Source organism: Oncorhynchus kisutch, linkage group LG14 (genome assembly GCF_002021735.2).
Source record: "Oncorhynchus kisutch isolate 150728-3 linkage group LG14, Okis_V2, whole genome shotgun sequence".
NCBI classification, from domain to species: domain Eukaryota; kingdom Metazoa; phylum Chordata; class Actinopteri; order Salmoniformes; family Salmonidae; genus Oncorhynchus; species Oncorhynchus kisutch.
In genome coordinates, this window is record NC_034187.2 from 73435724 (window position 1) to 73450254 (window position 14531).

General features: G+C 44.8%; 1 protein-coding gene across 1 annotated transcript; it reads left to right on the forward strand.

The window, feature by feature from the left end:
* Window positions 1-188: 188 nt before the first annotated feature.
* LOC109904657 (protein naked cuticle homolog 2) lies at window positions 189-11716 on the forward strand. Its single transcript, XM_020501841.2, has 8 exons — window positions 189-474; window positions 588-614; window positions 698-783; window positions 7842-7902; window positions 9739-9833; window positions 10096-10191; window positions 10309-10576; window positions 10724-11716. Exons 1-8 carry the CDS (start codon window positions 450-452, stop codon window positions 11176-11178), a joined length of 1113 nt encoding a protein of 370 aa, XP_020357430.1. The 5' UTR covers window positions 189-449; the 3' UTR covers window positions 11179-11716.
* Window positions 11717-14531: the final 2815 nt, after the last annotated feature.

The following is a 14531-nucleotide window of genomic DNA, read 5'->3' on the forward strand; positions in this document are numbered from 1 at the left end:
TATTTAGGGGAAAAGCTATCTAGATACTAAACAAATAAAACGTTTGCATAATGAAGGGCTCTTATTTTATGTTTACACGAAAGACACATCATGCACGCGTTAAATTATGTAATTGTGAGCTCATTTGTTGTATGCGCTCAATAAAAATTGAGAAAATACTTTCCCCTAATGGCCAGCAGGATGTGCTGTACCCTCTGTATATTGATTATTCGTTTCTTTTCCATAATAAACTCCGCAAGTTCTCTCTGTCCAACATACTTGTGTGCACTTTCACGAAGCTTCGGTCCTCTTGTCTATCTCAACCCTATAATAACTTAATGGCAAAAACGACATATCGGTGCATACAGGAAACAACTGTCTTTGTTGTTATCAATGGGAGATGATGAAGACGTTTTGATCAATGGGCAAATAGATGAAGGTTCAAGGCACGACAGGAAATATACAAAAATATGGGCAAACTCCAATCAAAACATGGTGAGACTTTTAGTATTTAGATTCAGGGGCTACTGTATATCTCTTAATAACCTAAATGTAACAATCTTTTCTTTCTCTCTTTTATGTTTCCATTCCATGCATAATTTGGATAGCCTGTAAACGCAGAGAAAATCCTGAAGGTAAGAATCACCTTTAGGAAGGTCTCAAATGTTTGTCTCTCAAACATAGTGTTATGCAGGATATAGACTTTTGTTTGTTCCAGGTGGTAGTTTTGCTGCCAATGTGCTCACCTGTCAGAGAGAGCTGGAATGTACGGACCTCCACACCCACCAAATCAGATTCAAGCAGGTACTGTACAACGCATTTTCCAGAGATATTGAAATAGAATTAACATTTCATCTGTTTGCAGATTTTCAGTGAGAGAGAGAGAGTCATCAGACAGTCACTAGCCATATTTGGGGCGGCAGGCAGCCTAGAGATTAGTGTTGGGCCAGTAACTGAAAGATTGCCAAATCGAATCCCTGAGCTGACAAAGTACAAATCTGTCGTTCTGCCACTGAACAAGGCAGTTAATCCACTGTTCCTAGGCCGTCATTGTAAATAAGAATTAGTTCTTAACTGACTTGCCTAGTTAAATAAAAAATAAAAATACCCTGCTGCCAAATCCTTCTCACACCTAAATCCCCATAGGCCTACTTCTCTAGGACAGTTCTTTAGTTTGTCAATGCTAACAGTCAGTTGTTTACCAAACTCTAGTTTGTATTTTGCATCCTGGGGGGGTTAGCATCCTTCTCTGGACCATGTTCATGATGCATCTGCTTCTGGCTCTTTCTGGCCCAGAAAGGCCTGTAAATGGAAAGCAACACAGACACATGTGTGTCATTAGAGTTGAGAGGCTTGAACTTGGATAATGACGCTAACAAGAACCAGAATGGTGGATTCCTGTGAAAGGGTAGCTGAATGGACCACAGCCGCCCAGAGTGGAAGAGCTTAGAATCCTAATGAAAAGATGAAGGCAGTGTATCACACATCGCTTCTTATCTAAAACAAAGGTAAGCAAATTGACAATTCTCTATTGAATACATGGTGTTTTATTCATCAATCTTTATACATAAATCACAGCCATCTGGGTAAACAACTGTACCATCTGGGTAAACAACAAATAACATTTTGAATTGCTCCCTTCTCAGTCTTGTTTACACCCTGATTCATCCATTCATAGAGGATTAACACTGTCAGTCACCACTTCATGCTCACATTGAGTCCACACTGGTGTTCGCACTAGGGTTTACTGACTCTGAATCACATGTGCATGATGTCTCAGCCAGGTCTGCTCCTCCCTCCCTCCCAGTCCCAGCCAAGGCAAAGCAACCACAGGATGATAGAACAGTATAAGCACACAGCCAAGCCAGGGACATGAAAGGTGTTTGGAGAGGGGCTTTCCCCCCCTGCTCTCTGTGAGAGGAGGCTGTCATGTCTGTGTGAAATGCATATGGCCGCTGTCCAGAACAGCAGGGTCTTTCATTACCGCCACACTGAAACCCCACATCTGGTGCTGGCAGGGGGAGACAAGGTCTGGTAGGCGGAGTGTCTGGTTGTGGGTGGAACACCTTCACATGTAGGCTTAGTACTGCTAATGAGATGGTCACATTTGGGAAGATGTAGGATAGTGAGAGTACAACATCTTGATGCTCATAACTCTTATTTGACTCTGTGTGACCACTCACTGCCTCACTCACATATTTTGAACGTCTTCTTTTCTCTCTCGTAATCATCTTTCAACACTTGGAAAGACCTGTTGGAGCCATTTTGAATGCCTGCTGTAGTGTCATTTTGAACTCATGGTGGGTAGGAGGTGTTAATGAAGTGTTGGTCCATGCTGCTGTCTTTCTGGAGCCTGTTATTCGGAAAGAAAGTCTGAGCCTGCCAGGTTTCTATAATGAGACCCAGGTCCTCCACACCTTTTTAATGGCAGTTCAATTGTTCCTGTGATTCAGTATTCCAGCTCCACCATTAGCGGCTCCATGGCACAACCACATATGCAACTGTCAGCAGGGGGCCTGGCTAGCTACAGTTTGTAGTGTACTGGTATACTCCATGTTATTTGCCTGGGCACTTCATGTGTGTGTCTGGCTGTCTAAGATTATGTTAATTGTTTGTGCTCTTTTCAGTAATGAAGCTTGATTATAGTGTCAACTTTGATGCCTTCATTGGGGTGTCCAGGCTGTAGCGGTCACATGTCCTAGATCACTTGTGTCAACATCCTGCAGCCTCAGGTCATAGACCCAGTGAGACACCAAAGCTCTCCGTCACCCACCCTGTTCACTGTTAGTCCTGCAGCGAGACACCAAAGCTCTCCGTCACCCATCCTGTTCACTGTTAGTCCTGCAGCGAGACACCAAAGCTCTCCGTCACCCACCCTGTTCACTGTTAGTCCTGCAGCGAGACATCAAAGCTCTCCGTCACCCACCCTGTTCACTGTTAGTCCTGCAGCGAGACACCAAAGCTCTCCGTCACCCACCCTGTTCACTGTTAGTCCTGCAGCGAGACACCAAAGCTCTCCGTCACCCACCCTGTTCACTGTTAGTCCTGCAGCGAGACACCAAAGCTCTCCGTCACCCACCCTGTTCACTGTTAGTCCTGCAGCGAGACACCAAAGCTCTCCGTCACCCACCCTGTTCACTGTTAGTCCTGCAGCGAGACACCAAAGCTCTCCGTCACCCACCCTGTTCACTGTTAGTCCTGCAGCGAGACACCAAAGCTCTCCGTCACCCACCCTGTTCACTGTTAGTCCTGCAGCGAGACACCAAAGCTCTCCGTCACCCACCCTGTTCACTGTTAGTCCTGCAGCGAGACACCAAAGCTCTCCGTCACCCACCCTGTTCACTGTTAGTCCTGCAGCGAGACACCAAAGCTCTCCGTCACCCACCCTGTTCACTGTTAGTCCTGCAGCGAGACACCAAAGCTCTCCGTCACCCACCCTGTTCACTGTTAGTCCTGCAGCGAGACACCAAAGCTCTCCGTCACCCACCCTGTTCACTGTTAGTCCTGCAGCGAGACACCAAAGCTCTCCGTCACCCACCCTGTTCACTGTTAGTCCTGCAGCGAGACACCAAAGCTCTCCGTCACCCACCCTGTTCATTGTTAGTCCTGGAAGAATCCCTCTTTCTTCCAGCTTCTCATCTTCTGGCTGCTCAACTTCAAAGAGTGGAGCAAAATTCTGAGTAATGTGTGCTTTCATTTCCTTAAAGATAATTCTGTGGTGATTCAACTCAGTGTGTGTGTTTTTAAAAATCCCATTTCGATATCTGTAAGACAACCTCATTTGCATCAGGATGTTAAACAATTTCAGACTTGTGGAACAATTAACCTCAATATTGACATACTGTTTCTGTTTAATTACAATGACTCAGGGTGGAGTGTTGACAATATCACCTGAGGCAATAACAAAGGCACTTTTCATTAATAAACCTGTTTATCCAAGGCAGGTTTGGATCAGGTACAGCTCAGTCAAGTGAGCCAGAGAGTTTGTAAAATGTACAAATACTAAGTATAAAAAAAGTTGTCTGATGAAATGCAACCAATCATATCAGAATCGGATTGCCGTTTTCATCACTGTCTCTGTGTGGATTTCTATTTGGAATGACAGTGTTGGTTAAACTGGGCCAGTCATTCTCTTGGGTTTGGAGAAGGAATCTTCTAGTCCTCCTCTTATTGTTTCCACCAAGGTGTTTCTGTCCTGTTTGTTGTACCAGAGGTTTCTGTTTATTATTCTACTGTTTAGACTCTGGACTGTGATTATTTTTGGGCTGAAATCGCCTCCCAGAACATTCCAGCTCTAAGCCAGGGAAACCGATTTTCCCAAACACAGATTGGATTGTTCAGGTGGCTGGCTCACCCTTTCATGTTTGGTTACCCACCTTGTTTGTTGGGCTGTAGCTCAGACAGAGGATGAGCGAGAAAGAAAGAGAAAGATAGAGAGAAAGAGACCATGATCATATCATTAGGTGGTAAGAACACTTGGACATCTCTACCCACAATGATCTGAAAATGTCCCACTGCTTTCCACCCTCATGGCCAGCAGAACTGATTGGGCAGTTGGAAAGAGGCCCAGTTCTATAGCTAGGTACTTGTATAGACTCTGGCTCCAGCGTTTCCTCACCCAACTACAGCTCAACATCCAAATCCCTCCCTCAGTTCCCCTCCTCCAGAAATCACTCACATCTGGTTTCTGTGAGCAAGACCAGACCTCTGAAAATGAGAACTTCTTAATGGTTATTCTCTGACTTAACGTTAACTATTGCCTGAGCCTGAAAACAACCCCAACCCCCTTTACATTCTTTGAATATCAACTTGTATACCAACTTCAAGAGACTTATCTTCCTATTATGTATATAACAAATAAATAAATAAAGGTAAATAACAGAAGCTGCTTCACATAAACTCCTGTGATGAAGCAACCATCCTTCCCCATACAGCCCCACCCCCATACGATCAACCACCTATCCAAGTATTGGTTGACAGGAAGAGAGATGATCAACCACCTATCCAAGTATTGGTTGACAGGAAGAGAGATGATCAACCACCTATCCAGGTATTGTTTGGCAGGAACGGAGATTGTTAAAACCTCTGAGTGTAGGGGGCAGTATTTTGATGTTTGGATGAAAAACGTACCCAAATGAAACTGCCTATTTCTCAGGCCCAGAATCTAGAATATGCATATAATTGTCAGATTAGGATAGAAAACACTCTAAAGTTTCCATAACTGTCAAAATATTTTCTGGGAGTATAACAGAACTGATATTGCAGGCGAAAACCTGAGGAAAATCCAACCAGGAAGTGCTGTTTTTCCTGAAACCTCTCTGTTCCATTGCATGCCTTCCCTCCATTTAAAGGGATATCAACCAGATTCCTTTTCCTATGGCTTCCACATGGTGTAAACAGTCTTTAGACATAGTTTCAGGCTTTTATTCTGAAAAATGCGTGAGAAAGATCACATTGTGTCATTGGATGGCTGGGTGCCAGCAGAGTTTTGCATACGTGAGCAGCTTGGAGCAGACATTTTCTCTCTCACTCCTATCTCTCTCACTCCGGTTGAAATATGATTGATTATTTATTGTAAAAACAACTGAGGATTGATTATAAAAAAACGTTTGACATGTTTCTACAAACTTTAAGGATACTATTGGGAATTTTCGTCTGCCCCTTCGTGACGGCTCGAGTCTGGGGATTTCTAAACATAACACGCCAACCAAATGAAGGTTTTTGGATTTTAAAATAATCTTTATGGAACAAAAGGAACATTTATTGTGTAACTGGGAGTCTCGTGAGTGCAAATGTCCGAAGATCATCAAAGGTAAGCGATTCATTTTATTGCTTTTCTGACTTTCGTGACCAATCTACTCTGCTGTTAGCTGTTTGTAATATTTTGTCTGGTGAGAGAGATGTCCTAACATAAACGCTTGGATAGCTTTCGCCGAAAAGCTTTTTTGAAATCTGACACGCCAGGTGGATTAAGAACAAGCTAAACTGTGTTTTGCTATATTGCACTTGTGATTTCATGAAAATTAAATATTTTTAGTAATTTCATTTGAATTTGGCGCTCTGCAATTCAGCGGATGTTGACAAAAATGATCCCGCTAATGGGATGGGTGCGCCAAGAAGTTTTAAACAAAGCTCTGTACTGTTCTCTTCTCTTCTCAGGGCTCTGCGTTTGACTCTAACTAAAGGCGGGTGGGAGAGAGGGGGGCGACAGGACAGGATGCAAAGCTTGGTGACACCCAGTTGAGTGCAGGAAAAGGCCCCCGCTCCTCTCCCCTCTCGGTCGGTAACCCGACCCCAGATGAAAGGGCCCATAGCAGGCAGAGCGTGGCGGTCGATGGCAGGGGTTTGGCTGGTATGCTGGTTGAAGCCATCAGCAGTCAGGGTTATCTGTCAGCATGGTCCTCTCAGACTCCACAGGCTCTTTGTTACTCATCTGCATCTGTCAGAGCTGTGGGCGGCTGGCTGCTGGGAATGTCTGTGGTGGAGACAGTTAGACGCACAGATCTAATGTTTTGGTGCTTTCACTGTCCTTTTTTGAAGGGATGGTTTCTGACTTGTTGCAACAGAGGGTTGGATATCATATGCTCAGATCTTGATTGGTCTTGATAGCACATGCAATATGCTCAACACCGTTCAAGGGAACACCTAGTTTCAAAGTGTGGGTACTCACCAAGCAACAACTACCCAGTGGATTTAGTTGAAGTTTAACATCCGCTTTGAGCCCATAGGCATTATAAATAGGTTGTAGTCTCAGCGGGTTTTTGAACATAGTACATTTATAGACTGTGTGTTATTGTTTCCATATGGGACGCTCAGTTCTACACATATATGGGAACTCTGTAGGTGATATTACTTTAATACCAAGAGTGACTTAATGAGTGACTTAATGAGTGACCAAGAGTGACTTTTTGACTTTTACTGGATATAGTGATGTCACAGCTGGCATGGTCATGGCATGAGCATGACTGTCTGCCTGCCTTCTCTTACAGTAAATGTACCCTCATAGGTTCTATTTTTCTCCAGTGCTTTATTCCCTCTCTGAGAACAGAATAAAATAGAACAGATTATAAAAAATTTACCCTTATTTTACCAGGTAAATTGACTGAGAACACATTCTCATTTACAGTAAAGACCTGGGGAATAGTTACAGGGGAGAGGAATTAATCTATTGGAAGCTGGGGATGATTAGGTGGCCATGATGGTATGAGGGCCAGATTGGGAATTTAGCCAGGACACCATGTTAACACCCCTAATCTTACGATAAGCACCATGGGATCTTTAGTGACCACAGAGAGTCAGGACACCCGTTTAACACCCCGTCCAAAAGACAGCACACTCACAGGGCAACATCCCCAACCACTGCCCTGGCAATGGAGATGTATTATTACCCATAAAACCTAGCGGTCAAACAAGGAAATGGTTCTAATAGTTTTTCCACCAGTCGTTTTTCCCATCCAGAATTTTAGAAACACTTAAAATAAGGGCTGTGTTTTGTGTAGGTTTACCCTGACGTGATGTTTTGATAACCATGTAAATCTCTCTCGAATTAGCATTCTATTATGTGTGTGCGTGGATTTAGAGCTGTGTCTGCATAACATCTGATTAGTTATAGAACACATATGGCTTTATTGAATTTATCGGAAGTTGAGGTGAACTTGAAAACACCAGCTGGGAGCTGGTTCTCACAGTGTTATTTACCCAGGTGATGACAAACAATAGGCCACCAGATGATCAAAGATTACCTGCTCTCACATCATTTAAACTTTCTTGTCTTTCTCCCTATCTCTACCCCCCCCCCTCTTCTGTGACTTTTTCTCTCCTAATTCTCACTTGGTCCATCGCTCCTCTCCCTCTTTTTCCAGGAATTGTGCAGAAGGGAAGTGAAGGATGAGCAGTCCCTGAACTATAAGAGCCCCCTACAGGGTGAGTAGAGAAAGGACAGCTCAGTGGATCAGGCTGATCACATTACTGTTGCACTGATTCTAGTCTAGCATGCATCATTAACTTAACATCTTAGACTTACTCAATGATTGACCTGTTTGATTCGGTATGGTTCATATCTTAACTAAGAATTCCCCTTGCTTGTCGGGGAAACCTGGGATACTGTGTGTGTATTATCGTCTGTAAACAGCAAACACAAAGGCTAAAGAGAATATACAGTGAGGGAAAAAAGTTTTTGATCCTCTGCTGATTTTGTACGTTTGCCCACTGACAAAGAAATGATCCGTCTATAATTTGAATTGTAGGTTTATTTGAACAGTGAGAGACAGAATAACAGCAACAAAATCCAGAAAAACGCATGTCAAAAATGTTATAAATTGATTAGCATTTTAATGAGGGAAATAAGTATTTGACCCCCTCTCAATCAGAAAGATTTATGGCCCCCATGTGTCTTTTATACAGGTAACGAGCTGAGATTAGGAGCACACTCTTAAAGGGAGTGCTCCTAATCTCAGTTTTGATCAATCAGCAATCAACCAATCAGATTCCAAACTCTCCACCTTGGCCAAGACCAAAGAGCTCTCCAAGGACGTCATGGACAAGATTGTAGACCTACACAAGGCTGGAATGGGCTACAAGACCATCGCCAAGCAGCTTGGTGAGAAGGTGACAACAGTTGATGTGATTATTCGCAAATGGAAGAAACACAAAATAACTGTCAATCTCCCTCGGCCTGGGGCTCCATGGAAGATCTCACCTCTTGGAGTTGCAATGATCATGAGAACTGTGAGGAATCAGCCCAGAACTACACGGGAGGATCTTGTCAATGATCTCAAGGCAGCTGGGATCATAGTCACCAAGAAAACCATTGGTAACACACTACGCCGTGAAGGACTGAAATCCTGCAGCGCCCGCAAGGTCCCCCTGCTCAAGAAAGCGCATAAACATGCCTGTCTGAAGTTTTCCAATGAACATCTGAATGATTCAGAGGACAACTGGGTGAAAGTGTTGTGGTCAGATGAGACCAAAATGGAGCTCTTTGGCATCAACTCAACTCGCCGTGTTTGGAGGAGGAGGAATGCTGCCTATGACCCCAAGAACACCATCCCCACCGTCAAACATGGAGGTGGAAACATTATGCTTTGGGGGTGTTTTTCTGCTAAGGGGACAGGACAACGTTACTGCATCAAAAGGACGATGGATGGGGCCATGTACTGTCAAATCTTGGGTGAGAACCTCGTTCCCTCAGCCAGGGCATTGAAAACGGGTCGTGGATGGGTATTCCAGCATGACAATGACCCAAAACACACGGCCAAGGCAACAAAGGAGTGGCTCAAGAAGAAGCACATTTAGGTCCTGGAGTGGCCTAGCCAGTCTCCAGACCTTAATCCCATAGAAAATCTGTGGAGGGAGCTGAAGGTTCGAGTTGCCAAACGTCAGCCTCAACCTTAATGACTTGGAGAAGATCTGCAAAGAGGAGTGGGACAAAATCCCTCCTGAGATGTGTGCAAACCTGGTGGCCAACTACAAGAGACGTCTGACCTCTGTGATTGCCAACAAGGGTTTTTGCCACAAAGTACTAAGTTATATTTTGCAGAGGGGTCAAATACTTATTTCCCTCATTAAAATGCAAATAAATTTATAACCTTTTTGACATGCGTTTTTCTGGATTTTTGTTGTTATTCTGTCTCTCACTGTTCAAATAAACCTACCATTGAAATTATAGACTGATCATTTCTTTGTCTGTGGGCAAACGTACAAAATCAGCAGGGGATCAAATACTTTTCCCCCCCTCACTGTACTTTGTTTGTTTTACAGTGGTACTGCCATCAGAGAAGGGAGGGGAGAAGGAGAGAGAGAGCTACATCCAAATTCCATTCAGACAGCCCAGGAAGAGGAACAGCCATGTTGATGTGAGTGGCTTTTGGTCTTTTACTATCCTGTACACTACAACTACAAAAGGATTTGATCTATAGAATCTCTACAGAGTCTGGCAGGGATTTGTTTGATGACCATAATATGGTACCTGTTGTGTTTGGTCCTCTGTAGCTCAGTAGGTAGAGCATGGAACGTCAATGCTAGGCTAGTGGGTTCAATTCCTGGGATCACTTGTACGTAAAATGTAAGTACGCATAAAAGGGTCTGCATAATAGTGACAATTATTAATGGTTACAGGACACAGAATGCAATGTGGTGTTGGAGGATGACACTCAACAGGAGTGGATCTTCACACTGTATCACTTTGACAACAGTGGTAAAGTCACCAAGGAGGTACGGTAGCTTCACACAGCTACAACAAGCAACTTTTGCGCATTATGAGTTTTCCCTTAAGATTAAGTCAACACTGCAGTCTTACTAATGGTGTCTGTGTGTGCCTGTGTGTTACAGGATATGTCCAGTCTCATGCAGTCCATCTATGAGGTGGTTGAAGCGTCGGCCATGCAGCCTTCATGTAACAGCACAGCCCTGAAGGTCAAACTGGTGGTGGCCCCCTCCAGCAGCTCCAGAACAGGGGACCGAATAGAGGAAGTCCAGCAGGAGGAGGCAGGGAGCCCAGAAATGACTTTTCACTGTGTGGATGAAAACACAGAACGCAGGAACCACTACTTAGACCTAGCTGGGATAGAGAACTATTCCTCCAAGTTTGACAATGCAGGTAGGTACACAATGACCATTTATTTTCAGCACTTTTGAGGCACAGATCATTAAAGTCAACATGGTTTTTACTGAAAATACACCAAAGATGAAGGACATTCAACAAAGATAAATGACGGTATAACATGATGTTCTCCATCCTCTGCAGACGCCCCCTCTCAGGTGCCCAGACCGGATGCCCGCTCAGACCAGCAGCGCCGCTCAGTAGTGGTGGGGAAGAACTGCGGCCCTACAGAGTCCAGAGGCAGGGGCCTTTCCTTCCTCAGGTCTCTCAGGGGCCAAGCCAAGGCAGTGGGGGGAGGAGGAGGTAAGGATAAATCAAGCAAGCTCCATGGCCACCACCCCTCCAAATGGTGCCACCCCTCTCAGCCATACTCCCAGCCCCAACTCCCCTTACAGCACAGCCAGAGCAAGAGGCTTCGCTCCAGGGCCAGAGAGGCTGGGTCCCCCTCCAGAACCCTACTCAATGTGCAGCGAGAGAGTGTGGTGCTGTCCAGCCTGCCTGCCTCCTCTGGGGGTTTGATCCCCTTGGTTCAGAGGCATGAACACCACCACCACCATGAGCACCATCACCACCACCACCACTACCACCCCCCAGCATGACTGCAGTCTGCACTCCACTCAGGGATACAGAGACTGAGAGACACACCTCCCTGTGGTTTAGCCTATAGCTAGGGCCTTGGGTGGTTTCTGGTCAGATCAGGTGGGCCTAAATATAGTATAGGGCTGTGGGACACAATCACTCTCCATACTAAGGAATAATAGTAACTCTGTACAAAAATTAGCTTATGTGCCTTGTATTGGTGACTGAGTTTCATGTTGAATGTGTCATGTTGAATATTCTACTCACCTTTCGAAGCCCTCTAGACTGAAGTTTCTTCTCAGGTTTCTATAGATGACCACTTTCATTTAATATAATGATTTAAACAGTCACAATCTACATATGAGTGTAAATGCAGTATGTTTTGTATTGTCTGTATTTTGATGTATGAAAGCATGATACACTTTGCTTGTGATCATTGTAGTTTGTCAATTGAAAAAAGTCACAATCTAATGAAGGCTGACGCTTTCAGATTTGGGAAGAAGAAAAATGTAAAACAATTTGTAAGAAGTAATAAAGTGATACACTTTGTTTACGTCATGTGGAAGCTTTCAAATGTAAAATGTGTTCTCTTATGGCAAAACATTCTGTGCTAAGACTATGAATATTTAGGAAAATACACTGAACAAAAATGTAAATGCAACATGCAACAGTTTTACTGAGTTACAGGCAATTTAAATCCATTGATTAGGCCATAATCTATGGATTTCAAATGACTGGGAATATAGATATGCATCTGTTGGTCACAGATACCTTAAATGTAAAAGGTAGGTGGTTGAATCAGAAAACCAGTCAGTATCTGGTGTGACCAAACGTGGTCTGCGGTTGTAAGACCAGTTGGAAGTACTGCCAAATTCTCTAAAATGACGTTGGAGGCAGCTTATGGTAGAGAAATGAACGTTCAATTCTCTGGCAACAGCTCTGGTAGACATTCCTGCAATAAAATTACCAGTTGGACCTCTCTCAAAACTTGAGACATCTGTGGCAATCAAATCATTTTTTTTATATAGCCCTTCTAACATCAGCTGATATCTCAAAGTGCTGTACAGAAACCCAGCCTAAAACCCCAAAAAGCAAGCAATGCAGGTGTTCAAGCACGTTGGCTAGGAAAAACTTGAAGGCCAAAACCTAGGAAGAAACCTAGAGAGGAACCAGGCTATGAGGGGTGGCCAGTCCTCTTCTGGCTGTGCCGGGTGGAGATTATAACAGAACATGGCCAAGATGTTCAAATGTTCATAAATGACCAGCATGGTCAAACAATAGGATCAGGATTCCATAGCCGCAGGCAGAACAGTTGAAACTGGAGCAGCAGCACGGCCAGGTGGACTAGGAACAGCAAGTCATCATGCCAGGTAGTCATCATGCCAGATAGTCCTGAGGCATGGCCTAGGGCTCAGGTCCTCAGAGAGAGAGAGAGAAAGAAAGAGAGAATTAGAGAGAGCATACTTAAATTCACACAGGACACCGGATAGGACAGGAGAAGTACTCCAGATATATCAAACTGACCCTAGCCCCCCGACACATAAACTACTGCAGCATAAATACTGGAGGCTGAGACAGGAGGGCTCAGGAGACACTGTGGCCCCATCCGATAATACCCCCTGACAGGGCCAAACAGGAAGGATATATCCCCACCCACTTTGCCAAAGCACTTTGCCAAAGCACAGCCCCCACATCACTAGAGGGATATCTTCAACCACCAACTTAACATCCTGAGACAAGGATTTGTATAGCCCATAAAGATCTCCGCCACGGCACATCCCAAGGGGGGGCGCCAACCCAGACAGGAAGATCACATCAGTGATCACCACCACCACCACTACCAAATCAAATCTAATTTTATTTGTCACATACACATGGTTAGCAGATGTTAATGCGAGTGTAGCGAAATGCTTGTGCTTCTAGTTCCGACAATGCAGTAATAACGAACAAATAATCTAACTAACAATTCCAAAAAACTACTGTCTTATACACAGTGTAAGGGGATAAGGAATATGTACATAAGGATATATGAATGAGTGATGGTACAGAGCAGCATAGGCAAGATACAGTAGATGAAATCGAGTACAGTATAACATATGAGATGAGTATTTAAACAAAGTGGCATAGTTAAAGTGGCTAGTGATACATGTATTACATAAGGATGCAGTCGATGATATAGAGTACAGTATATACGTATGCATATGAGATGAATAATGTAGGGTAAGTAACATTATATAAGGTAGCATTGTTTAAAGTGGCTAGTGATATATTTACATCATTTCCCATCAATTCCCATTATTAAAGTGGCTGGAGTTGAGTCAGTGTCATTGACAGTGTGTTGGCAGCAGCCACTCAATGTTAGTGGTGGCTGTTTAACAGTCTGATGGCCTTGAGATAGAAGCTGTTTTTCAGTCTCTCGGTCCCAGCTTTGATGCACCTGTACTGACCTCGCCTTCTGGATGACAGCGGGGTGAACAGGCAGTGGCTCGGGTGGTTGATGTCCTTGATGATCTTTATGGCCTTCCTGTAGCATCGGGTGGTGTAGGTGTCCTGGAGGGCAGGTAGTTTGCCCCCGGTGATGCGTTGTGCAGACCTCACTACCCTCTGGAGAGCCTTACGGTTGAGGGCGGTGCAGTTGCCATACCAGGCGGTGATACAGCCCGCCAGGATGCTCTCGATTGTGCATCTGTAGAAGTTTGTGAGTGCTTTTGGTGACAAGCCGAATTTCTTCAGCCTCCTGAGGTTGAAGAGGCGCTGCTGCGCCTTCTTCACGATGCTGTTTGTGTGAGTGGACCAATTCAGTTTGTCTGTGATGTGTATGCCAAGGAACTTAAAACTTGCTACCCTCTCCACTACTGTTCCATCGATGTGGATAGGGGGGTGTTCCCTCTGCTGTTTCCTGAAGTCCACAATCATCTCCTTAGTTTTGTTGACGTTGAGTGTGAGGTTATTTTCCTGACACCACACTCCGAGGGCCCTCACCTCCTCCCTGTAGGCCGTCTCGTCGTTGTTGGTAATCAAGCCTACCACTGTTGTGTCGTCCGCAAACTTGATGATTGAGTTGGAGGCGTGCGTGGCCACGCAGTCGTGGGTAAACAGGGAGTACAGGAGAGGGCTCAGAACGCACCCTTGTGGGGCCCCAGTGTTGAGGATCAGCGGGGAGGAGATGTTGTTGCCTACCCTCACCACCTGGGGGCGGCCCGTCAGGAAGTCCAGTACCCAGTTGCACAGGGCGGGGTCGAGACCCAGGGTCTCGAGCTTGGTGATGAGCTTGGAGGGTACTATGGTGTTGAATGCCGAGCTGTAGTCGATGAACAGCATTCTCACATAGGTATTCCTCTTGTCCAGATGGGTTAGGGCAGTGTGCAGTGTG